This window comes from Sceloporus occidentalis, unplaced genomic scaffold, assembly GCF_023333645.1.
Source record: "Sceloporus occidentalis isolate IW3139 unplaced genomic scaffold, rSceOcc1.0.p SCAF_11, whole genome shotgun sequence".
NCBI classification, from domain to species: Eukaryota; Metazoa; Chordata; class Lepidosauria; order Squamata; family Phrynosomatidae; genus Sceloporus; species Sceloporus occidentalis.
The window spans coordinates 1241826-1269530 of record NW_028316991.1 but is presented as its reverse complement, the minus strand read 5'-3'; the positions used below and the strand labels follow the sequence as shown (position 1 = coordinate 1269530).

Below are 27705 nucleotides of genomic sequence, written 5' to 3'. Positions count from 1 at the left end.
TTAAGATTTTCGGATCAGGTCTCCAAAGTATACAGTCATTGTTTTCAGTTTTTTATTCAGGAAATTCTGTTCTACTTCAACTTGACCACCGGGCCCAGCCAATGATGCAACCTATAAATATACAGGAAAAAAAATTAGGACACTTGTATCGTATTTGTATTATACTATATGTATTGCTTTTATGCAAATCAGTTGGTAAATAATTCTCCAGCTGTCTGATGAATGCACCAACATTTAACATGATATATACACACACACACACCTATATTTATCTACATTTACACATAAGCCTATGTAGGTTTGTGTGTATAGGGCATATGAGATTTGCGTGGAGCACAATGCAGATGACAAAAGTAAAGTATTAGCAGACTGACCATTTACAGCTCCCTCTCCCATGGACAGTGAGTCCTACCTGGTCAGGAACATACAATGAACAAAGTACATCAGGATGGAAGCAGGAGATAAGTGTAGGACTGCTCATTATTAGTTAAGACTGACTGCTTTAATGTACCAAAAAATGTAAATTTTACTTACAATACTATTTTTATTTAATGATTTTTATTTAATGGAAGAGTCTCTTTATCAGCAACCATCACACCTGTGTTCCAATGGCAAGTTGCGTTGACCAATCCAAATGTAAGTAACATTCTAATTCATCATTATTGACATATAAGGAATTGCAAGCTTTTGAGACTATCTAGGTCTCTTCTTCAGGCATAATATACATTTGAAGCAAAAATCGCTAACATGCCGACAGTCACATCAATATACAAAGATCATAGAGATTACATTCCTGTAGCGATGTTAAAAGGAAATACAGAAGTATCCGTGTGAAAGACTGATTGTGTGGATAGCATGACAACTTCTTCATCAGGATTTACACCTGAATTAAATGGTGTCAAATTTTAGTATGAGTTTGTATTCCAATATGTACCTTTCTCTCAGTGTCCAGAACCATTTATATGGTGACCCTCAGACGTTTGATGCCGTGTCCATTTTGGCAGACGTTGTCACCTACAGTTGTGCATCTTTTTCTGTTCACATTGTGTCTGTGAATTAATCTGTCTTCCTAGGGTTGGCCTGTTTCACCAACGTAAGGTTCAGAATCGGGGCAGCAAACACATGAGATATACCATATTGGATAACTTGCTCGAGACGGTACCATTAACTTTATGGTGTTGGCCTGTACGTGGTACCATGTCTGTGGTATATACGTGTGCGCAAGTTTCACACCTTTACCGGTGACAGGTCGAGGTGCCATTTGTTATATGTCTATGGTGCTCCTAAAAGGTGTGTGTGTATATGTGTATATATATATATACATATATATATACATACATACATATATATATACATACATACATATATATATAGGTTGTTTGTAAAGGAGTAGATAAGATAAGATTTTAATCAGTTATCAGTCTGTCAACTGTATGTAGTTTGCTTGAGGTCCTAAACAAAATAGCAAAAAAACTCCAGGCAGTGGGCTGTACGTGACCACTTAAGGGATCTGATAATTTCTCTGTGGCTCTTTGTATTTTAGGAGTTCCTCCTTCTTGAGGTCTTTTAGTTCATCTTTGCACTCAGAACATATGCGGTTGGATCTTATGGCCTGGCTGTAGATTATGGATTCTTATGTGTAGTCCAAGAGGAAGCTGTTGAGGTAACTGGGCCTATCCATTCTATGTTTCCACAAAAAACTCAGTTCCTGCCAGCTTCCTGGACACAACCATTTACATCCAAAACACCACCATTCAAACCTCCCTTTACCACCAACCAACGGACAGGGACAGTTACCTGAACAGCAACAGCCTCCACCATAACACATACACAAAAAAAAAATCTATACCAGGCCATCAGATACAACTGCATATGTTCTGACCCCCGAGACGGCTGAGGGCAGATGCTACATTTCACAACACACTAATATATTTGTATTTCCTTTTAACATCACTACAGGAATGTAATCTCTATTCACAATCTCTGTACCTTGCTGCGACTGTCGGCATGTTACTGTATAACACATGTATAATAAGACTGAAGAAGAGACCTAGATAGTCTCAAATCCTCTATGAAATTGCTGAGACAGCAGTCCCAGAAATTGCAGCCTCTTTTTGGGCGTTCCAGGCATGCTTCAATCCAGAGGCATCCCCGATTTGGGGATATGATTGACAGGCCAGTGATGTCATAGCATTTGGGTGCAGTGATGTCATAGCGTTTCTTTCATTCCTGGAAAGACTGACTTGCAAAGGCTATCAGGAAATCCTCATTGCTCCCGATCATGGTGGCTGCGCAGATTTAAGGTCTGACTTTAAAGACTACCTCGATTATAAAACAAGGTCGTTTTTTCAGCTTATTTCTGAAAAGAATAAAAGCAAAAAAAAAGACAAAACCACAAACAAAGAACACAACTCATCTTGAGCAAATGCGGTAGTTAGGAACTCACATCCTCACTCACCAAGTGCCCCAGCACCACAGCCAGGCATTCTGACAAACAAACGTGCAGAATGTGTAATAGAATATACAATATTCATAACACATAATCAAAACAGGGCTTCAGATCTAAAAAAGAATATGTAAATAACCAACCAGCAGCGACCTCAGTTCTGTTAAAAGGTTGTCTGCAATACATTCATTTAGTTTTTGAGAAAATTTATTTTATTGGGCCAACAAGATGGGAAGTTTCGGAACCTTAGGTTTTGCTTCAGGTGTTATAATTCAAGAAAAAGTAGCATTATTGAGATATATATATATATATATTATAATGTGTAATATTTCATTAAAGCAAATATTTAGAAAATGTGCATATTCTTGCCCTTTAAAGTGAGCAGTGAAAAAGAATATCTTCAAAACTAATTTAGCCATGCGTTACTAATACGTTTCTGTACATTAGTGGCTCCTGTTGTGATGCTCTGGGATATTTTTAACATGAATTTCCGCTGTTTTGCTGAAAAGGAAAAAACTCACTAGGAAGGAAATGACAGATAATTCACTTCACCAACATTTTTGTATACATATATAAGCTTCTAGAGTCTAAAAAAGTTACAGCACAATAAAACAAATTCATATTTTTTGCTGCATGTAAAAATACTCAATGTGGCCTAGGAGTATACAGCAGCATGTGTGTTGCTGAAGCATATAACTTATATAAAAAAATAAAAAATATTGCGGTACTTCCCTGTTTCAGCGAGAAAGAAAGAAATCTGCACAAGTTCCTTCCAAACACACAAACAGAGGGAAGAAAAAAACTACACAGTGCAACCCTTTTTACGTACACTGTGTACGTTTTAAACACACACTAAAAGCGATGCTGGCTTCTGCTGACAGACGGGAGTCCAGGCTGTCAAAAGACGGCAGGGGGAATGCACAGCGTTGCACCATATCACTTTTTTTCTTTCCTCCATCTCCATACACTGTGGAAGTTTCTTAACGTGAAAGTTTATAGATAGTGTGATATATATATGAGTTAAAAAAAAGAGTGAGCAGGCAAAACATTTATTTTATTTCTTATGGGATTCATATTCAACTGTAGGTTATAACAGAATGGCAGAATCATAAAACAAAACATGGCAAAGAAAAAATGAAATGACCCCTGTACAAGTCTGCATTCCCTCAGTTCTTAATACTGCGTATTGCACCCTTTAGCATCAATGACAGTGTGCAGTCTTTTGTAATAGTTTTCTATGAGGCTCCAAATTGTTGCAGGTGGTAAAGCTGCCCATTCTTCATGGCAACACGCAAAGTCTTTCGTCTTCTTGCATGAACCACACGTTTGAGATCTCTCCTGAGTGGCTCGATGATATGAAGGTCAGAAGACTATGATGGCCACTCCAGAACATTCACCTTTTTCTGCTGTAACCACTTGAGTCAACTTGGCCTTGTGCTTAGGGTCATTGCCGTGCTGGAAAGTCCAAGAGAGTCCCATGCACAGCTTTCGCACAGAAGAACGCAAATTATCTGCCAGTATTTTCTGATAACATGCTGCATTCATCTTGCCATAAATTTTCACAACATTCCCTGTGCTTTTAGAGCTCACTCCCCCCAAAACAACAGTGAGCCACCACCATGCTTCACAGTGGGGATGGTATTCTTTTGACTATAGGCCTTGTTGACTCCTCTCCAAAGAAAGAGCTCGTCTCGTCAGAAGCTGTGAGGCATGTCAAGGCGTTGTCGGGCATATTGTAACCGGGCTTTTTTTTGTGGCATTGGTGTAGTAAAGGCTTCTTTATGGCAACTTGACCATGTAGATAATTTTTGTTCCAGTACCGTCATATTGTGCTCCTTGAAACAACCACACTATCTTTTTCCAGCCTGTATTTATCCTGAGGTTACCTGTGGGTTTTTCTTCTTTTGGCAGTTGTGGCTGAAATCTTTCTTGTCTACCTGACCTTGGTTTAGTATCAAGAGATCCCTGAACTTTCCAATTCTTAAGTGATTGAACAGTACTGACTGGCATTTTCAAGGCTTTGGATATCTTAGTATATCCTTTTCCTTCTTTATAAAGTTCCATTACCTTGTTACGCAGGTCTTTTGACAGTTCTTTCCTGTTCCCCATGGCTCAGTAGTATCTAGCCTGCTCAGTGCATCCACTCGATAGCCAACAAACTAAATGACTATTTATACACAGACACTATACACAATTTGAAAAGCCACAGGTGTAGGAAATTAACCTTTGTCCTTTTAACCTGTGTGTGTCACCTTGGGCGTCTGTAACAAGGCCAAACATTCAAGGGTAAATTTTTGATCAGGACCAGTTGGGTGATATGTTATCATTTGGAGTTAAAAAGGAGCCAAACAACTGTGATAATAAATGGCTTCATATGATCACTATCCTTAAATAAAAGACAGCGTTTTGCATGATCAGTCATTTTTAAAATCAATGCCAACGTTTCACAATTCCTGGGTAATGCAAACTTTTGAGATATATATATATATATATATATATATATATATATATATATAAATATATATATAAATATAATGTAAAAGGGTGAAGCCGTATTAGTCCAGTAGACACGATGTCAAAAAATAGAGTATTGCAGAGTATGCGGTGATACCTTTTTTATTGGACTAACATAATATTAAAAAGACAAGCTTTCGAGAGTTATCCTCCCTTCATCAGGTCTGAAGCAATACTAATCAACATGATAGAGGTTACAACTTAAAACAAGTGATGGTATAAGGGGGGGGGTTGAGTGGGGTGTTGTAAATAATAGGTCTGGAGGTGAGAAATGCAGAGAGGTAGAGAGATAACCCAGGGACAGAATAAATAAACTTAGGGAACCAATAACCACAGTAAAACATCAAAGATAACAGCAAATAGACATTGGATGACTAGATGAAGTTCATATGAAGTTCTGGTAGTGTGTAAGGAAACCAGAATCCACATTAAGTCCCTCTTTTATGGTGTTAAAATGTGTAATCATTTTCATCTCAAATGTTTTTCTTTCCTGAGAGTCTCTGAAATTTCCTTTGAGTACTTTCATTTTTAGGTTTTGGATGGAGTGATTGTTCTGTGTGAAATGATGTCCTACCGGGGTGCAATATTTTTCTTCCTCATGGTTTTTGATGGAGCTTCGGTGCAGGTTCATTCTAAGGTGCAGCTTAAGCCCAGTTTCTCCAATGTAGCACCCTTTGTCACATGCAGAGCATCCAATAAAAAAGGTATCACCGCATACTCTGCAATACTTTATTTTTGGACATTATATATATATATATATATATATATATATATATAAACACTACCAACAATCCTGTTTTTTATGCAATCCTACATGAAATAATGGGTTTTCAAAAGTTAGGAAAACTATAAAGGGAAGCGGAATAGTTAGTTTGAATAGTCAGCAAAACTTTTTAAGAAGTGGAAGGACTTATTTTGGGAATTATAAATAAAAGCTAGCCATCTTAACTTCCCCACTTTCCTTGGATTACACAATATGACTGACTTTTTCCATTATTGTGACTCTGCCTACCGAGAAACTATATGTAGAAGTGTAAGAGTACACAGTGACTAAGGGCCATAGCCAGTAGACATTCTTGTGGTTGTGTAATACTTAAGCTGGGCTGACAAAAGTTGCTAAAGCACTGCTCTTATTATTTTAGTCACAGAAAAAAAAATAAAAAAAAATCACAGCCCTGCAAAAGTACAAAAGTAATCTGAAACCAGCTTCCTTTTAGCACAAGACAGCAGGGCCACCTTGTCTGTGCAGTTTATGTTTCATTATCTGTTGAAGAGCAATGAACTCATACATTGTAATACTCTTCCGGCAGCAGCCTGGGCAACGCGTAAAACCCAGCATGTGACCATCTTTAAGAAATCACCATTCCACAAATACAAATCAGGCTAGTATAAAACTGCGGGAGACATGCGTCTCAAATACAGTGGATATAAAAAGTCTACACACCCCTGTTAAAATACCAGGTTCTTGTGATTTTAAAGAACGAGACAAAGATATATCATGTCAGAACTTTTTCCACCTTTAATGTGACCTATAAGGTGAACAATTCAATTATAAAAGAATCTGAAATCTTTGAAGGGGAAAAATAACCTTACAATAACCTGGTTGCATAAGTGTGCACACCCCTAAACTAATACACCTTTTGATTTTATTACAGCAATGAGTCTTGTGGGTAGGAGTCTATTAGCATGGCACATCTTGACGTGGCAATATCTGTCAGATTGCGAGGACATCTCCTGTGCATAGTCCTCTTCAGATCACCCCACAGATGTTCAATTGGATTCAGGTCTGGGCTCTGGCTGGGCCATTCCAAAATCTTCTTCTGGTGAGGGCATGCTTTTGTGGATTTGGATGTGTGCTTTGGGTCGTTGTCGTGCTGAGAGGTGACCTTCGTCTTCATCTTCCTAACGGACGCCTGAAGGTTTTGTGCCAAAATTGCCTGGTATTTGGAACTGTTCATAACTCCCTCCACCCTGACTAAGGCCCAGCTGAAGAAAAACAGCCCAAAAGCTGATGCTGATTCACTTTGGGTGATGTGCAGTGTTGTTTTTGCACCAAACATACCTTTTGGGATGATGGCCAAAAAGTTCAACCTTGGTTTCATCAGACCATAACACATTTTCCCCACGTGCTTTTGGGGGACATGATGTTTGTTTTTGCAAACTTCAGCCGGGCTTGGATGTTTCTCCGTCTTGCCACCCTACCCCATAGCCCAGTCACATGAAGAATACGGGAGATTGCTGTCACATTTGCCAAAAATTCCTGCAGTTTCTTTAATGTTGCAGTAGGCCTCTTGTAAGCCTCCCTGACCAGTTTTCTTCTCGTCTTTCGCTGCAGACCGTGGCTTTTGCTCTGAGATGCACCTAAGCCAGTGCCAGGTAACTCCTACTAGAACAGCTGAACCGTATTTGTGATTAATCAGAGTCACTTTAAATGATGGCAGGTGTGTAATTACTTCTATTTAACATGAGTTTGAATGTGATTGGTTCATTCTGAACACAGCCACAGCCCCAGTTAGAAGAGGGTGTGCACACTTATGCAACCAGGTTATTGTGAGGTTTTTTAATTTATTTTTTAGGTTTTGCTATTGAATTGTTCACGTTATAGGTCGCATTAAAGGTGGAAAGAGATCTGACACGATTTATCTGTCTCATTCTTTAAAATCACAAGAACCTGGCATTTTAACAGTGGTGTGTAGACTTTATACTCTGCCAACTTCCTAATACACATTCAGCAAATATACTTGATTTGTAACCAAATTTCCCATTAAGCATAATAAAACCTATACATGCAGACTTATCAAATATATTATAAGGAAGCTTAAGATGTGTAATTTATATAAGCCACTTCGGCTTCATTTATTTTTTTTGCAAACATTACAAAGCTTTTAAATCAACAGCCAGAGGAAAGGTGTCAGATACATGCTGGAAAAACATGAGCTGTCAATGAGACACAGGAATTACCAAGTGCCAATTGAATTAACCGTGTTCTACGTACTGCGTGACATAAGAACAAACCGATTTTCTGCGACAGGTCTACTTTATTTGTTAATTAGAAGAGCAAGATTAAAGCGGCAAAACAAAAATCTATTAACTTAGTGTTCACTAAGAGTAAGCTTTAAAAAGCAAGCCAGGTACCTTCTGGAAAATCTTGCAGGATGGAAAGCGTTCTAAACACAGAGAACACTTAACTTGAAAATGCATTAATCTACTAACCCGTTCAGGACCAAGGTTTTTTTTAGTTATTTATTTATTTTTTTACCATGTTTGTGCTAAATGACCAGAGCAGTTTGTGCGTTTTTGCCATGTCTTTATTCAACTGTGATTGACCACTAACTCATTTAGTCCAGCCCCACAAAATATTTAAACCATTATTTAGCATAAAAAATATCTAAGAATTTTAGGAAAATTGGGGTGAAAAATGGGCAACATTTTCAGTTTCATCTATAAAAACTATATATATCCACTGAATGTATCGGTTTGTCTCAGTCTGTCAATTCTTGTCTTGTCATATCCTTTGAATTTATGTATTCTATTAAGCGCTGCGTAAACTGTTGGCGCTATATAAATAAAAGATAATAATAATAATAATAATAAAAACTTCCCTCCAAAAATGTATTTAGGTATTTGTTCTGTTTTTGAAAACAACTCACATGCCTGGTATTTTCATTGACTTTGGCACTTACAGGGTTAAATATGAATGACACGCATCGCTGTTTCTAAACAAGATATATATTTTTTAAATGTGGTTTGATGCCCCCCCCCTAATAGTGGTCAGAAAAAGAAAAACTGCTGAACAAAAGTATAGATTTTCTTTAAAAGATGACATCCTAAAATATTTTAATAGGGACATTTTAACACGTTTTATTTAACCATTTTAGCACCAGTCTGTCCTAAACATTGCCTTTTTTCCCCATTTTTAACAAACCCATTCTATCCAAACGGTATTTCAGTGCATTTCTTTCCCTGGGCACGTGACATTACTGAAACAACTTTTTGTATTAAGAAACACCTCTACTAAGTAGAGCAATACCCCATATGCATGGGTAGGGCACGTGTTTTTGGCATTGCGGGTTCAAAATTGGAACATGCACATTACAGTTTTCAAACATGCAATATTGACAGATTAGTTCGCTAGGCCAATGTCTCATTTGAGACACAGTAGAGGTCCTATATTTCAATATATATTTCAACTCTATAAAACTATATATTTTCAAAAGCTAGACCGCTTGGGTCTTAGGGATCCTATTGGCCTTTCCCTTGAAGCTGCGCGCACCAGCACCTTACAAAGTTAGTCTAACAACATAAAAGAAAACACTTTTCACATCCACTTTGTAGTTAAAATATAAGCGTTCACTCAGGTATCGTGTGCACTGAGAAAGGGGGAAGTCAATCCGCTTGTTTTACGATGTCTCCAAAGGAAATTTGAACAGTAGCTTTTTACAAGTATGCCGTCCAGCTGACTTTAATACAATTTATTCTAATGGTTGTAAGCAGCCCTATTTAGGCTGACTGCCCCATCTATTGAGTGTATTTTAATTTAAGGGTTTTTTTTTTTGTAATGCTGAAGAAGCTGCTGATTGTTCTGTGGCTGATCCGCAGCATTACTTTTTCTATAATGGAAACCTACTGTTAAAAACACACAAGACTTTCCCCTACTGGTTGGATATAGCCGATGATAGACTCAGGAGCCGGTGACCCGCTCCACTGCAGTACAGAAAGGTTTTCTATAATGCCACAACAAGGTATGCATCCTGGGTCCACATACACAGTCCCTACATAGATAATAGCCACACAGGCAAATATATTTTCACACAAATTTTAAAAAAAAATATTCAAAAAAGGTATGAAAAAAACCTCTGGTCATATAAAAACATTGATTGAAATACTATAATAAAGCTACAAAAAAACCAAACACACAAAACAGTATCTAGTAGGCTATGCACATCCACTTCCATACTGAAGAATTACAGCTTTAAGTAAATGTGGCTCTGGGTACACTTCATATATAAACACCAATAAAAGAGGGTAGCCAAGAAGTTACCCGGGTTCCTTCTGAGCAAGCATGTGGCACCGTGTGCACTTGCCTTTACTGACATATTGTAGCCCTTTTAAAAGAAACTCAACAGTCAATAACTAAAGAGTGTGCATACAAACAGACTACATAGCTTACCTTATTAAACACAAATTAAATCATATTATAACTTTACTAGAAGTTTGAAGTTTAATTTGAAAATAAGTCATTATCTGTGTAGCTTCACCAGAAAACATAATACATTTTTAGAGGTTACTATAAATTCTAAGGCTAATTGAATCAGCCTGTAGTTGGCATTGGCTTTATATCCCTTGGTTCCCCCCTTTATCTGTCTCTTTTCTTAACTCACAGGGGGTCTTCTTGTAGGCTCACCTTAAATGTCGGTTTTGGCACACCTCAGAAAGACTGACGTTCTTCTAATATTGATAAATCATTGTCCTCACCAATCCTAACCATTTTTCCCCTATCACAAATGCTAACTTCACAAGAGACCCATTAACTAAAATTCAAGCTTGCATCCAGCTTGAACATTTCAATTTACGGACTTCAATAAGTATTATGAAGGGACAAAGCGCTAAAAGTAAGTAGTTAACTTGATTAATGGGATGCTATACTACTTTTTGAGGCACTCTGTCACAATATTCCTTAGCAGAGATAGCAAACCATGTTAAATGCGGTAATTGTGGAGACTTACCTGCTCTATATCTGCATTACGTGGAAGGAAATATATGATGTTTTTAGTTATCTGTTTGGAAAGCTGGAAAATTTCAAATGTGGAGGAACATGAAGGAAAATAAAGTCCTCTTTTGTGGTACTTAATACAGTATAACGTTTGGCCCATCTAGCATGCCCATACGTAGTCAGACTCGGTATTTGATCAACACCAAGCAAAACAGAGCCCAACACTCACTTAAACTCATCAGACCCATCACTGAGGCCAGATTTATAAGTTTCTAAAATATTTTGCCAACACAACTGCATAAATCCTGAGCAATATCTTGCTAGTAAAAACAGGACTCATGGGTGCCTGCAGATACCCACTGGGTGGCTCAAACCGGGACTTCATGGACCAAGTCAAGCTGTCCCTGGTTACAGGAACATTGATGGCAGAGCAGCAGAATCACTAGGTGGGAACATTCCATGGAGAAGCATAGGGTCCCTTAATTGCATGCCTTGTTGATGACCATGGCAGGAGACACCCTTCCTCCATTTATGTCAACAGCAACTTCAATAACCCTTTTTGCCAGTCTTTCTTTAAAAAATAAAAAAATTATCAACACCAGCAGTGTGCTTACCAAGCAAAAGATCGGACCAACCCTCTTCTTACCAATGGTGCTTACCAACCCTCTCCTACACGTATATGCTCCACTTAGCTTCAAGTGAAAAGGTCAATACATATGAACCTCAGAATGTAAGCATTACACAGAGGGAGACTTTACCAAGCCCCACAACAACTACTTCTTTACATTGTAGCTCATATCAAATGGGGTTTCCAGGCATTAAATTTAAGCGCACCAAGGGTGGGACAGAAAGGTTAGTTAATGACTGGGTAGACATTCATTAAAGGATATCCATCTGGAGACATCATTGTCTTGATGTCAAAGGTCTCAGCACTGACATAGTCAGGTCCCCCCCATGGAGGGCTGAGAAATACAACATCAGCTTTCAAATCAGGAGCCACACGCATGTAATCGGCACGTATGAATTCAATGCGGTCTGCAACACCATAGACCTCAGCATTATTCCGAGCAAGATCCAGTTTCACTGGGTCAATATCCACTGCAATAACTACAAAAAAAGGAGAAGCGGAGGCAATGCATGAGTGACATTATCAAAATATACGAGTTTCTTTAAATAAACTTTATGAGAGAAGAGCTTTCACATCAAGTCATGTTGCAGGATTGTATCTCTAAACATTTTACAGACAATTCCTAATTCTAATATGGGATTTTTCTATGTAGCTATTACCACCGTTAAATGCAGTTGTATGAAACCCACCTGATTATTTTAGAAATATCTGGTATAAATATCAAGCACTATTTCTTGCTTGAACAAAGCAGCGCAATTTGAAGAACAAAAATGCATAAATGATTACTTCCTAAATTAACTCCTTCTTAAAAGAGATAAAACCCCACACGTTCATAGCCTCTCTCTATTTGTTTTTTATAACGTGTTTACCCAAGTCACACGCTGACATAACAGTTACTCTCGACATAAGGAAACTATCCGTCCTACCCACCTTCCAGATCTCCATATCACCATCGCTACAATCAAATAATTTTCAGCCCAGCAGCCTGTCCTTCCATCTCCCCCCTCAAATGCTTAATAAAAACTCTAAGCTCGCAAGAGTAGGGCCCTCCTCTCCTACTTCTTTAAATGCTATTATTCATTTTCTCGCTCCCCCCCTATTGTAATAGTGCAAACGAATCTGCTGGGGCTGTCTAAATAATGTAAAGTTACTTTTTAAATTCATTAACTCTCTAACCTTTAGCGGAGGTATGAATCACATTCTGGGAATGTAGAAAGAATTCATTTTGAATAAAAGAACAAAGAAAAAAAAATCCCCAAAACATTACAACTTAAGTTAATTATTTTGTAATGTGTCACACGCTGCTCGGTACAATACTTCCAAACTCACCAGCATTTCCGGCCTTGGCAAACTGGATGGCATTACCCCCAACACCGCAGAAAGCATCTACTACAACATTGCAGTTAAAGGTCTGTCTGACCCGGCTGGCGATGTGCTCTGCAATCTTCTCAGGTGTTACCGAAAACCAGCCTTCTGCAGGTGGAAAGCGACATTAAGAACACTTGTGGTGGCTACAAAATGCAATGGAACCATTTCCTTTTTGCTTTGGCAAAGGTAAAACAATCCCTTGAAATAAAAAGGATTTACAGGAAAGCATTCTGCTCAGTCCCGCTCATCTCGGTATCCTCACACTCTCTAGGGTCAATTTATTAAATCGAGTGCAGAAAAAAACATTTTATATTACAGACTTAACTGTGATTTATGAACAAATCATATAGTAGCGCTTTAAGAAGACAGGACAGCTCAACTCACAATCCAGTGAATCAATGGTAATTTATAGGCCGATAGCAATATGAATAGAAGGTATCTGCTATGGTTTTAACCCATTAAGGACCAGAGCTTTTTTACACTACAGAAAAGCAGCTTTTTATTTTATATTTTTTTATTTTTAGATTTTTACTGTCTTTATTCACCCTTAATATATGTGATTATATATTTTTTTCAGTGGGGGTTTGAAACCATATTCATAAACGTAAGACGTTTTATATGAATAAAATATAAAACCCAGCCACCAAAAACAAACATTTTTCCCCTTGCAGTTTTGTATGTCTATAAATTGAGCCAATGGGGAAAAAAAAAATACCCAAAATATATTAATCCTAGGATTACAATCATCTCCATGGTGACAAGAGCGTAAGATTGAATTTAGTCACTGGAAACCTAGCCCAACGCTTCAAAGAATGTGACATTAACAGAATCACAGAATGAAATTCACAGTTTTGGGCACTTCAGCTTTGCAAAAAAAGTAATCACAAATAAGAAAAGTAAACAAAGTAAAAAAATAAATCTATAAAATAAAATGCATAAAATTCCCATTGCATTTACCCTCGTCAAGCTTAACCCCTTCATCAAAGCGAGAGAAGAGTCTGTAGCGCTGTGCCCAGTACTTTGCAAGATGAGGAACAGCAGCAATTTCAGGAGGCAAAGGTATGGTTTTCATTTTGTTCTTTTTCTTCTTTTTGCTTTTCTTTTCAGCTGTTACAAAAAAGATGGGAAAAATAAAACATCATAATTTAAATGGTATCCTCCCTGGAAAAACTACTAAGGAGAAGGAATGATTGTAGATGACTTATCAACAGAGCCCAATGCCAGTCAGCAGCTGCAAAGGCCAAAAGGATGAAACAGGGTATTGATTCACAGGAGGGAGTCAAAGGTAAGAAGTCACTTTGAATATGTGGTGGAATTCTGGTAAGAGTCCTTTAAAAGGACATTATGAAATTAGAAATGGTGCAAAAGGAGGGCTAAAAAATCTATATACACTAGAAAAACAGAATCTTAGAGGAATTATAAAACTGTATAAATATTTCTTTCCAGTGACCTGTTCAAAAACACAAATGTACAAAGAACCAGAAGGTCATCCTCAGACTGAAAGAGTGAAGATGTCATAGACGACAAAGGGATTTACAGTAAGGGCAATAGAAGTATGGAAATAAATTTCAAGAGAGGTGGTGCTATCCAATACAATGGATGCCTTCAAAAAGGGTCTGGATATATATTATTTTAGAAAAGCAGAACATACAAAACTATAAATTATACAATATTTTAGAGCTTCTTGAATCACTACTTGCTTGATGTAGTTTAGGTTCACACTTTTACAGCTGACGGAATAATATTACTCCTTAATACACACAACGCATCTCAGGTAAAGAAAGTATATGCACACAAAGACCAAGGTGCACTGTATCATTTTAAAGGAAAATGAGATCATGTACAGAGCCGGTATGATTAATCCCGTGATGGCAGAGAAATCTGTTCCAGAAGGACAAGGGTTAAGTACTGCACACCGTGATCACCAGAAAAAAGCTGGATCCCCCTCTGACAGAAGGAGCCAGCCTCACTAAATTCAAATAAATAAATGCCTAAACCACTGTTCAGCTGAAGACACAGAGCACACAAGGGGTGTGGATCTGCAAAAAACACAACCATAAAGGTTTCAATGTGTGATGAGGTTGTAGGCTAGTTCATGTAAAATGCCACAAACTCTACCAACCTTTTTTCACAAGGTCTGTTTCAGCCAGTAGATAGTCAGGGATATCCAAGGATAGCAGCTCTCTGGCAGGGTTTAGTGTATCACTGGTAATGAATTGCTTCTCTTCAGGGTTTGCATCTTGAGCACACCATATGCTGTTGGAGGGTAGGTTGGTTTTTTTTTCTGGTGAGACTGAAGAACCTTGAAGGTCAGAATGGTCCTGTTCCTCAGAGTCTGAGCTGCTGGAAAACACAGACACATCCTGCAAGGGAACCACCTCATCTGATGTACTCTGAGTGGGTTCACTCATCCTCTCCAGGAATCCTTTAACCTGGAAACAAGAGCCACAAAGGTGATATGATCTATACCGATATCCATAGTATAGAGACAAATTGTCAAATGTGAGCTTACAGGAACCTTGATGCGTTCAGCTCTCCTGCCATTACTACGCATCACAAACAAGCCACAAGCGAGTTTCTCTAGGTGGAAGAGCTTCTTTGGCTCTGAATGCGCAATGGTGGAAGATTAAAAAGCTTGACCCTTTACTATGATGAACCAGACAAACTATAGAAACATTGGGGGGTGGATTTAGAGACATAGCCACCCATCATACCTTATTTAAAGCTTTAGTTTTCATCGGCTTTATCACAGGATCCTCAGAGAAAAAGATGTGCTTGTTCTTGGCACTCACTGGTCTATGCATGTCGAGAAACTGGGACCTGTGCTTCACACCTCTTTCTAGGTAGTGCAGAGTCCGGTGGCTGAAATGTGAAATCTCTCCATACCTAGCAGAGTCAAAAAAATAAATAAATGAATGAATAGTAGCCATTAGGCAACACAGTAATAACACTTTTATAAGATGGCGGTGACACTTGTAAGGATACCTATTCAACATGACAGAGGCTATGTTCCTGACCAGACAGCTATCACCAACTAAACAAATGACCACAAAATGTTTAATCGAACGGTAATATAACACATATATAATAAAATGAGCACATTAAAGTCTACTAAGTTACATTAAGCAGTTAAAGTGTAGATTTTACAGCAAACTGTAGTTATGTTTTAATGGGAGAGAACCAGGGGGTATTTGTTTTGGTGTTTTAAAGTAGACTATTGGGCAGAGTATTCCACAATGTGACAAAAATAAAAAGCAGGGTCACAATGTAAGTTGCATGTAAAGAGGTATACAGTATGTATAAGTAGCACAACAGAGAACCAGCAGAGTCACTCTCAGACAGGAAAGGGACTACACGCGCGTAAGCATAAAATTTGACGGCACATAAGAACCATTCAGCCCATGTACTCTAGAGATAGAGACAGACCATAATTGGTCCTTGGTCTTGCCTTTGATTCAGGAAATCTTTTTGACTATACCACGCACGTTTAAATTCCCTCGCTACCCCTTGTGATGGGAGGATGTTCCATTTATCCACAGCCCTCTTGGTAAATTAAAAGTAAACTCAAGTATTTTAGTATATTAAAAAGATCTATCCTTTTAGTGTTCGTTAATGCCCCATGACACCAACTCCTTTGGAGATGTTTAGGGACACCCCATTAGATGGCGCTAAGATTAACAAACATGGTAGTTCTCAGTTCATTTCTATCAATTCCAAATTAATATTCAGCAATTTCCTAGACAAAGGCTGTTACTGGTAAATTACTTTTCAAGAAGTACAGACCCAACGCCTTGCTTCGGCGCCCTCACTTGCGGTGGCCAAAAATTGTCCGATACAATAACTGCAAATAAGTATTTATTAAGTGGGAGGTTTATAGAAGTGCTTCGGCTCCCTTGTTTGATTATGTATTAAATATTCTGGTTTATTGTCACGGCGCATGACACTTAAGAGCCTTACTTTTGACCAGTTCCATGTTTAAGTCCCAAGACACTGGAGGCCTCTGCAAGCACATCACGCGGGTACTCATCTGCATCCAGTTCGTGGCTACAAAACACATTCATTAAGATTGAGTGCGAATGGAAACACATCAGCAAGGTAAGATACGTAAACATGCATTTTGTTATACAGGATGCCACATATGTCTATATTGAACCTCAAGGTGACAGGGAACACCATACACAAAGAAGAATGACTAATATATAGTATTCAACATGTAAAGGATCTTATATGAAGATATAGTTAGTAATATTATTTATTGTTTTATATAGCGCCATCAAATTCCGTAGCGCTGTACAATATCCAGATTTGGTTGTGAAATGTCTCACATACTGTTCAAATATGTGGAATTTAACAGATTAAAACCTATTGTCATGTCGGGTTTTGATATGAATCATAAAAAAGTAATTGATGGGAGCAGTCATTGTGTTATCTTGTCATAAGTTTATGCAAAGCAACGTGTAAGAAAGAATAAAAAGGATGAGGTAAGGAATGTGAGCATAGAAACATGGAATTTGCCAGTATACCAGAACCATTCAGCCCATCTACTCCGTCCAAATGGCACCTAGATTTCAGGAGTCACATGAAATTGGTGATTTGGAAAGAGCCCAGACGGTAAAAATGAATAAATTAAAATACCAAAACCTTATTTCAGATAAGTTCTCTATACGGTTATAGTTTCTTTGGAAATCACACTTATTACTTTTATTTGTATCTTAAACAAATGCTTTCTAAATATTTTATATCTGGGATATTTGCCAAATTAGCAGCTCACTTTAGGATAAGGTAGACTGGCAGTTACTTGCTTAATAAGACAGAAGGAATATGGATATGTTGTGTCCTTCACAGAGGTTTTATAAAGGTAGAAAATGTATTGTGCCCCCAAGAAAAGTATTTAAAAAAAAAGGAATAAAATTGTTTAAAATTAGAATTCTAAAAAAAAAAAAAAAAAAAAAAAAGTCTCATATTCTAATACAGGTCCTGTTTCTAACACTAATTGCCACTGAATTGATCTGTACTGCTTCTAATAGTGATTGTGTACAAGAGAACCAAATTTCCACTATATTTTATTGATATTGCGACCTACTTAAACATTGGTTCTGTTACAAACAGAACCTTAGGATTAAATTAATAACTTGTATACTCTCATACAGATAAGAAACAGACTTAGTATTTTTTATGTTAATAATAACCACTGAACTGTTCCTTCACAATGTATACAAACAGCTCTTCCTCACTCAATGATACAGGAGGTACCCATTATGCCCCCCGAAGGATCCTATGTTTGACTCGGATTTCAGAATGGAGAAAACTTGTGACGCTCTCGATATACTGTACAATAGACCTCCGGCGTCGGCCTTTTAAATCTGCCGGACCAGTGCCCTTTTCAAGACCTTCCGTCATGCGCTTAACCCAAGGCTCGACAAACCCGGAGTTTGGCATGGCTGCCATCATGAATCTGGCAACCAACGCGCTGTGTAGCAGATGCAGCGAGGCTTTCACCTGAGTTATATGCAGCACAGCATAGGGAGGGCAGAAGCGTGGCTCGTCTCCTCGAGGTGAGGGGGAGTAGTGTATGCGAGTGTGTGAATACTAGTGTCATGGTGCTGCCACAACCACAAGGGATTCTGGGTAGGCGCATGCAAACAAGGTCAACAATGATCACCTTTTGCCTCTATATCCACTTTATACATGGATCTCTTGAAAGTAATTGCCCGATGTAAAAGACAGCCTTTAGACAAAACTCGAGAAGAGGTGCAGTCCATGAGTGGTTGTGGCAGCAGCATGAACTTTCTGAGGGGAAAAACAAAAAAGCCGGCAAACTGGTAGAGCCCTCAGTAATAACAAGAAATACTACTCACTCCAATGTATAAGGGAGGGACCTACATACTGCCACTATACTAGGAAAAAGAAAATTTACGGTAAGAAATTATTGTTTTTTCCTGCAAATAGTGGCAGTACGTATGGGATATAGAAAGATCCCTTACATGGGTGGGATAGAGGCATTGACCGCTTGAAGAACATGAAGGCCAAAGGCAGCTTCCGAAGCTGCAGAAAGGTCTAGCCTATAACGTTTAATATAAGTATTCCATGAAGACCAGGTTGCCGGTTTGCAAATTTCTTCTGGGGAAGCTAAGGCCTTAGCTGCCCAGGAAACGGACATAGCTCTAGTATAGTGCGCATTAATATGAGTCGATACTATTCGTTTAGCCTATGTATCTTGTAAAGTGGATGTATCAGCAAGCCATCTAGCCAGAGTAGATTTGGACACCTCCTGGCCCGCAGATTTCCCATGAAACTGAAGAAACAGGTGGTCTGACATGAAGAGCTCTTTCAACATCCAAAAGAATGCCACATGATCTCTTCTGGAGAAGAAGGATTAGGAAAAAAGGTGGGTAACACTAAAGGCTGGTTAATGTTAGTCCGCAACAAGACTTTAGGGAGGAAAGACGGTCGGAGATGCAGAACTACTTCATCACGATGAAAGACAATGAACTCGCTAGATGACGAGAGAGCCCGAATTTCACCCGCTCTTCTAGCTAAAGTGATGGCGACCAAAAAAATGCAGTTTTTAGGGAGAGGAGTTTTTCAAAATAGCTCCTGTAGAGGGTCAAATGACGCAGAACACAAAGCTTGAAGAACTAGAAATAAATCCCAAGGAGGAATGGACGTCCTGGAAAGAGGCCTTAGTAGAGTAATAGCCTTGCAAAAAATGCCTAATAAAACGGATCCGAGGCCAAGACCAAAGCAAGAAGTGACCGAGGGCGGACACTTGTCTCTTCAGGGTAGCCACCTGGAGACCTGCACTGAACCCCCATCTCTGCAAGATGACTAGAATAGAGGGAGGATAGCTATGGAACTCTTGATCCTGGCACCATTCCAAAATGTGCTCCAAGTTCTGAGGTAAATTTCTGATATAGACCTAACCGAATTTAACAACTGACCGGCCATAGCACCGTGAATGCCTTCTCCTTTAGAATTAGCCTTGCAGCATCCATGCCGTTAAGCGAAACATCTGGATGGTGTGTATATGGACATTGCGGTTTTCCAGTAGATCTGGAGATACTGGAAGTTCCCAAGAACAAATCATCATCTGGAGCAGGTCTTAGAACCAGCCCCAGTTTGGCCAGAAGGGAAGGATTGTCCTTCTTGATCTTCTGGATACGCGGGATCAGAGCTACCACGGAAACACATAGGCTAGGTTGATTTGCCATATCGCTGTTAGCCGTCTAGAAAATGAGAATAGTCTATTTAGTAGAGAAATGCAAAAAGAGGGGTTTTCTGTATTGTCTTGTAGCCATTAGATCTACTTATGTACGCCCAAACTTGACGACCAACCTGTCGAAAAATAACTGGGCTCAGAGACCACTCTGTCTGAGAATATCTTCCCCTGCTCAGGTCGTCTGATAGTGTATTGAAGGCCCCCTGATATGACATGCCAATAGATCTCTCAGATGATTTTGGGCCCACAACAAAAAATTCTCCGAACATAGACATTGAAGCTTCCAAGCCCTTGTGCCTTCTTGTCTGTTGAGGTAAGCTACTACAGTCACATTGTCTGACTGAAGCTTACGTGGGGGAACATATTCCACGATTTGAACACCCTTTGGGCTAGAAAAACTGCATTCAGTTCCTTTTAGTTGTATGACTGGCTTGCCTCTTCTGGCGACCATCTTCTTTGGGCTCTGTGGAACCAAAGGTGAGCACCCCAACCTGTCTCTGGCGCATGTGTTGTGACAATGGACCAGTCTGCTGGTTGCAAACAAAGCCATCAATTGAGCTGTTGGAGAACCACTCTTGACACCGGGATCATAGAATCTAACTCCTCGAGACCTGGACCAGCTGGAAAGGATCTGCCACTGAAGTGGCCTCATTCTTGACCGGGCCTATCTTACTGCTGGGATGTTAGAGGTTAAAAACCCAGGAGACCCATTGCTTTCCTGATTATACAAATCGGATATCGTTGCAGATGGTTTGATGTGTGTGATCTTCAGAGAAGTTTTGTGAAGACTTGTGGAGCGGTAGCCAAACCGAAAAGAATAGATTTGAGATGAAAACGCTTCAGGCCATTCTTTGTTCTTATAGCAAATCTCAGGAACTTGCTGGAACTTACTGCCATAGGGACGTGTAGATACACATCTTTTAGGTCTATAGTGACCATGAAATCTCCTTCTCAGATGATGCGGGAAACGGATATAATGGCTTCTATTCTGAAATGTTGATAAGCGATACAACGATGAAAGATGGTCTTTAAATCGAAAAAAAATTGAGAATACGCTCCTCTCCCTTGATGTTCCGAGGGCACTTGTTTGATGACCTCTTTCACTAACAACTTTAACACCGCTGCCGACAAAACTTTGTTCTTACTTTTTGTAAGATAAGAGGAACACAGGAAGTGGTTGCGAGGAACAGTGAAAAAACCTGATCTTGTAGCCTACAAAATCTATTTGTCTAGACCACTCCGTTATTCATGTGTTTTCTGTAGACTGAAACCATGCTTTCTGAAAGTGTTGCAGGCGACCCCTGCTCTCTTGCCTTCCAATGGCAAACCAAAAAAGTCTTCCTTGTTCAAGCCATACTGCCCGTCTGGCCATAAAGTAATCTTCCATTTTCTATATCAACAGGGCTTGATAACAGCTGCTCCCGCTGAAGCTGCTTTACTCTGAAACGCAGCTGCCTGAACCATTCTCCTAACGGCTGTTTCAGCTCTCTCATCCATATCGTCTCCGAGTCCCGCTATCTCACCTATAGGAAGCGCGGTTTACTTAGATAACTGTGCAACTTGCACCTCTACCTTTGGAAGCTCTTGCCATTTAATAACTTCTTGAAACTTGAATTGCTTAAAACGCTTAGAAATAAAAGCTCGCTTGCCAGGGTTATTCCACTCCCCCTGCATCAATTCCACTAATTTGGAAGGAATAGGGGAAACCCTTCTTAGTTGCTCTCTGTTGAAACTGAAGAACGCAGTTAACTTCTTTAATAAACTTGTCAATTTCTTGAGGTGGAAAGCCAAATCCGTCCTCTGAATCATAAGAATTAGTCTCAGAAGATGAGCGAGAGCATTCTCCCGCAAAACGGTCAGACGATGCCGCCTTTAATGCCTTTTGCAGGTGACTCAGGTGCAGGAGATTTAGCTTTAAATGCTAAAAGGTCTGGAATAAATTATCTTGGAACCAGCAAAGGAATGACTGCATGTCTTTTTGCTTTTCTTTTGCCAAGATGTCCGCAGCACACTATTGGCAAGTTTTTTTTCTGTAGCCGTCCAGGAGCGGCATATTACACTCTGCACAGGCTAGATATCTAGCTTTAGAAGCAACTATTTAGCAGGAGGAGCAGGTTTGTCTGTTTCTGGAGAGGAAGGGTTCAACATGTTTAGATAAAACCCAAATTAAAACCAATGCAAGACAACCGTGTGGAAGGACTCTTGTGGTCAGTCAGGTTTGCACAGCTTAAAATAGGCTGCCAAATCATCAGAATTGGCGCCATAAAAATGAACCGTCGTGCGCATGCCAAAATGGCACTACAGGATCACAGTGGAACGAATAGCCACCGGGCGTGTGTTCCACACAGCTGCACATGCTCCTTCTCCATAATCAAAAAGGATAGAGTGAACGCTGCCTCTGTAAGCCAGTTACAAGGCGCGCAGCATGGAACTTCCACCCGGGAAGTTTAAACCGCAGCCAAACACTAGCCTTCTTGTCTGGCGTCTGTAGATGAGTGTGTAATAATGCTTCTACTACCCCCTTAATTTTAAGTGGAAGGGTTTTCCATCACCTTTACCCACCATAACTTATATAATGATATTACTGTAGTGTCAGTCACTGTGTGTATACTGTAGTGTGTGTGTGTAGTACATATTGTCAGAGTGTTTGTGTGTGTATATGCATAGTGCTAGAGTCAGTCTGTGTGTAGATGTATAGTGCCAGTATGTCTACTGTATTGTAGCGCCAGATTCAGTGTGTGCGCGTGTCTATAGTGTTAGCGATAGATTTTAGACATGTATAGTGTTAGCCAGTGCGTGTTTGTGCATGTGTATAAGAGTTTGGTCCTCTCGCACTGTGGCGGGCACTCCAATATTGCTTCATGCATGACCATATCCGTATCAAATAGACTGAATATTACACTGTCTCAAAGCCAACGTTCCTTGCATATATTAAACATTGTTATCAATACATATTAAATATCAATATTTGCTTTAATTTAAAATGTATATACTTTCAGTTTTTGGAGAGGATTATTTACAACAGAATGAATTTCACCCAATCATGCTATTAGTTCAATAAAAGAATTTATTGAATTGCGGTGAATATTATTTGGTTGATTCATTTGTACTTCAAATTTGGACTTATTTTATCAATTTCGTGCTTCTTGTCAAACAGCCCAGATTCACAAATAACATAAGATAAACACAAAATTGTCATATTTGAGATAAATTTATGACCGTGTAAAATAGCTTCAATTAAGTTATTCCTTTCTGTTAATATACACATGTATTTATTTTTTAGTTTTAGTATACATGTTTTATTTTGCCCCTGTTGACTAATTACTTTCCAAAGCGTGGGATGCTTCAGGAGGACCTATTTTCGAGCCACTAGAGCAGGAATAAATTCCCGTCTGCTGTTATTGCCTCCACTTAAAGGTAGGGGCGCAAACGAATATGAATGATAATGTAAAATTCCCTTCCATGCATCTTCAAGGGGGGAGTCACACAACACACTTCACAGAGACCTCTCGGCTATCATATTTTAGGGTGCATACAATGGCTGGAGTGTCCCTTTAAGTCACCATCGGGACAGATTTTCTCCTCTTTAGTAAATATACAGTAGCTATAATTACGAAGTGGTGTCAATAACTCGTACTCCACATTTGGACAATTATACTGAATTAAACATAATCGGACATCTTCAGAATATAAGGAACACTAATTATGCCCTTGAACAAATTTTGGAGTGGGAGGGTTGTTACCTCCTCTTAATCTTGGCTTGTTTGCAGTCCGGAGGCTCATCATTGTCATCATCCTCACCTTCACTTTGCCCCTTAATGGTAGATGAGCGTGCATTTTGGGGTGCAGAGTTTGATCCTCCCGACACTAAAACAAAGATGAGGCATGTGACTATAGATTAGATAATACAACCCCACAAGTCAATTGATATAATAAAGTGCGTGAACTTTCCCTATGAAATGTATTATCTTTTATTTATTTTAAAATTCATGGCACTTGTAATAATTTGCAATCTCAATTTATCTGCAGAATAAAACAGAGCAGAAAGAATAAAAATAAAATACACTGTTGGGCATATCTTTCTTCACAAAACTACTCGCAGTACAAGTACACTTCTTTGAGGAGCCAAGGATTAAAGGGTAGGAGGTTACAGAAGGACTCAGTGACCATTTGTTTACACAAGGTAGCATTTTGCAATTGTACCAAATTTGGAGAAATCAGAAACTAGCGTTTGTATAAATTAAATCCTAATGTCACAACTATACAAAATCAATATCTACATAGTATGTAATTAGAAAGCAATTCATGTCACAGTTCAAGTCGCTGCTTTTAAATTAAAATTTAAAGATTTGCAATACAGCAGGGAGCTATTTAAAGAAACAAATGATTACTTACAAGAAAACCCATTTATAAACTGCTTTAATGATAAGCAGTTGCAAGGTTGCTTTTTACACAACTTAACTTGCTCATTAGTCAAAATCAATGTCATTTCACAGACCTGGCTGGCTGGCGGTAGTGCTTCCAGACGATGCATCCTTTTTTCCAGATTCCACATCCTCTGGTTCTTTATGGGCAGGATCACATGGGCACTCTGGATTTTGCAATGAATGGACCTCATATGTATCACTTACACATACACGGTCTTGCTCGGTTTCATCCGAATTAAGATTTATGTTCATTATTCCATTTGTGACACCAACACCAGCACTGCAATCATTAGCTGTAGCAGAATGTTCGGTAGAAGACTCATCCGGATGTGTGATAGGACAACGCAGGTCTGTGTTGTCTGTACTTTGTCCTTCTTGCTCTTGATTTGGAACTTCACTAGATTCAAATGTCCACCCTTGGTCTACCCAGTACTTAAACTGCTCAAAATAGTACCAATAAGATTCATTATAATGACCGTTCCACTCATCTTTGGTGTCAGGGGTGCTCCATGGCTGAGAGGTACAGTTACCATCCGACTGTTGTGTATCAGGATGTTTCTGCACCCAGTCCTGCCATAGTAAACTTTGCCCGTGCCGACACCAATACTCTTCCCATTTCTCTTTTATGTCAAGCTCAATAGACGGAGTAACAAAAGTACCAGTCTGTGTGACGCTTGTGTCCTCGCAGTCTATCGGGTTGGTTCCATCTCTAATCAGTAGCTCAGTGTTCATAGTGCTTTCTTCTGCACAGTTGTGCTCAGCGTCCGTCATACCTGCAACAGCTTCCTCAATGCTCTCATTTAAATCTCTCTGACATTTATTCGTTTTATTCTTTTTTCGGATTTTAGCTATCTTTGCATAGTTGCCTGGAAGCTGTTATTAAAAAAAAAACCAATAAAGCTAATTCAGTATCTCTTGCATAATAAAAATAAAAAATGGAAGAGGTCACTGCTCTACTTCAGGTGAATTTTCAGCAGGGACAAGATGCAATTTTAAACTACACAGGAGTAAGTTATCTGCCCTAGAGACGCTACCATGAAAGTAATGAGGAACGATTGAGAGAAGGGATAGGTTAATGAAAAGCCTTTGGAAATTAAAATAAAGTTTTGAGATGAGTATTTTTTGTAAACCTGTAGAACTCCCGACAAGCTGGAACTGTAGGAATTCACGAGACAAGAATAGTATTGTAAGTCTAAAGCATACAGAGGGCATAGGTTAAAAGTTTTAAGTTGAGGTCCAATTTTTTAAGAACATGTAAGAGTTAATAAAAGAAGAGACGTGTTTGACAGGAAGAAACGACTAAGGGGTTATCCCGAAAATAGCAGGAAGGGAGAGGAAACATCATCTTACCACAAAGTTCTTCTCAAATGAGGAACCACCAAAACTCAAAGGAAGGCCCATTTTCACCATGAGTTCTGTCTCTGAGTCCATGTCACTTTCTTCAGCAACAAAGTCATAAATACTAGATTCTGCTGGTTCACTCGGGGAATCATCTTCATCATCACCTGCAAATGTAAACAACTCAATTTGATAGATTCTTGGTCTTTCTATTACTATGGTGTACAAGAGACTGCCAGTTCACAGCCCATACTGGGAATTCCAACCATATCAGCAGCCTTTCTTCTAGCTATGAGAAAATAGGTGTCATGCAGGAATTATGCTTTTTCTTACAAAATGCCACATGGCACAAACATAGGCTGAGGGTCGAGGACATTATCAAACTAAATAGCAAATATCAAAAATATGCCATTCAAGGAAAGCCCAATCACACAATCCCTTCCTGTAGATGTCAATGACGACACCCACCGGACGTTCGCTTGAGGATAAGAGTCCCTCAACAGGGTCTAGCCCTACTGGCTGATTGCAATTGTTGCCATTTGCAATACAGGGATACAGAGCCCTGCTTGCTGATCACATTGTGCACAGATCACGAGGAGGGGAGGGAGAAAACGGTTTCTCCCCTTACAAAAATCTCGAGCCTTACTGCACGGGGAACCATGCAAAAAAATCCCTACCCCCCCCAAAACCCATTTAGTCAATAGTATTAAAAAATAACTATTATGGAGTAATTTGTAAAGCACGGATGTGGCCCTACTTCTCCTTAAGAAAAATGTGTGTGTGTGTTCACAGTTCTTAACACCTTACCATTTTTGTAATCATTCCTGCCAAGGTCAATGTCCTTTAATCCTAAGTAGTATAAGTTCCGATCACTACAAAGAAAGACAGGTTTCACAGAATGGCATAGCAGAAAAATTTATAAAAAATAAAAAATAAATATATCAACACAAATGTGACAATGGGTTATAGATGATATCATCCTGTTAATGTGACAATAATAACAAGCCACGTTTCACATATACATCACACTGCATGCAAAATTCAGCTTATCTGTTTGGTTGCTTTAACTGCACTCAATATGTATTTTTTCCCTATTTTACAAACTAAACAAACATAACAGAAACAAGATAGTTTCCTTAAAATGTTTCCATATATTCCAAACTAATAAAAGTAACACCAGCTAAATTGTCTTACAATGCTCAACCTCTCTTATTCAATCTATCCAAAAAATGAAGCTGTGCATGAGGAGTGCACAAGAAGCCCAAATAGTGAACAGAACACAGCATATATGTTATGGGAGTTGTAATACACAAATTTCATCAGCCCGTTTCTATTTTAAAAATATAGATTTTTTGTTTAACATTTTTGTTGTATCCAAATACATGAAGAGAGTGCTCACAACACCCTCAATGCATTTGCTCTTGCCCCCCCGATACTTTTTGTAATGATGGTGATACGCTTGGCTCTGCAGCCAAGGGGGGGTCCGATTAGTCCCCTCGCACACGTAAGGAAATGGCCGCTGTATATTTAAATGGGAGAACTTTCCTGCCACTGACTGTATGCTTCAATCAGCCAAAACCTGTAAAGATGTGCTGCTTTATCACCCGCTAACATCTGTATTCATTTTAGTATGCATTCTTCATCGGTGGGGCTGTATGTGGCATTAAGCTGCCCCTTTAAATACTTACTTGACAAACGCCCTAGAACAAAGACATAATATTTTAGTCTTTTCATTTAGGCCATCATCCAGGTAGAGGTACATTTTGGCCACCTGGGTCCATTCCACGTTCAACATGACCCTAAGAGGAGAAATGAAGACAATGAAACAGATCAGTCAAGCACTTACACTGCCCTACCAAGGGTATCTACTGCAGCGGAAAAGTAACTTGGTTACTTGATGAGCAATTATCTTAAACCAGAGAACAGGAACGAGGTTGCTCTAGTTGTTTATTAATAAGGTGGGTGTCTAACAAACATTTTATGACGACAGCAGATAAAAACCACTTGGCCTATCAAGCCTGCCTGCTTATTCGGTCCTTGGTCTTGTCTCAT

The 27705-nt window shown here is 39.1% G+C and overlaps 1 protein-coding gene across 1 annotated transcript; it reads right to left on the bottom strand.

The window, feature by feature from the left end:
* On the bottom strand, positions 1–27448 carry LOC149305409 (trimethylguanosine synthase-like). The gene is made up of 13 exons (XM_089477495.1): positions 27342–27448; positions 26461–26525; positions 25666–25820; positions 24387–25188; positions 23632–23755; positions 16627–16713; positions 15384–15555; positions 14792–15101; positions 13627–13776; positions 12631–12774; positions 11576–11780; positions 10687–10795; positions 1–111 (listed from the first exon to the last, which is right to left on the bottom strand). Exons 1-13 carry the CDS (start codon positions 27446–27448, stop codon positions 1–3), a joined length of 2541 nt encoding a protein of 846 aa, XP_089333621.1.
* Positions 27449–27705: the final 257 nt, after the last annotated feature.

What these genes read in the sequence shown, in the direction of transcription:
- LOC149305409 (XM_089477495.1), bottom strand. Translation starts at nt 27,448, where the DNA reads ATGTTGAACGTGGAATGGACCCAGGTGGCCAAAATGTACCTCTACCTG. An exon ending in TGTTCTAGGGCGTTTGTCAA is followed by an intron (nt 26,526 to 27,341) that starts GTAAGTATTTAA and finishes CTTTCTTTGTAG; the next exon opens with TGATCGGAACTTATACTACT. An exon ending in AAACTAAAGCTTTAAATAAG is followed by an intron (nt 15,102 to 15,383) that starts GTATGATGGGTG and finishes TCTTGTTTCCAG; the next exon opens with GTTAAAGGATTCCTGGAGAG.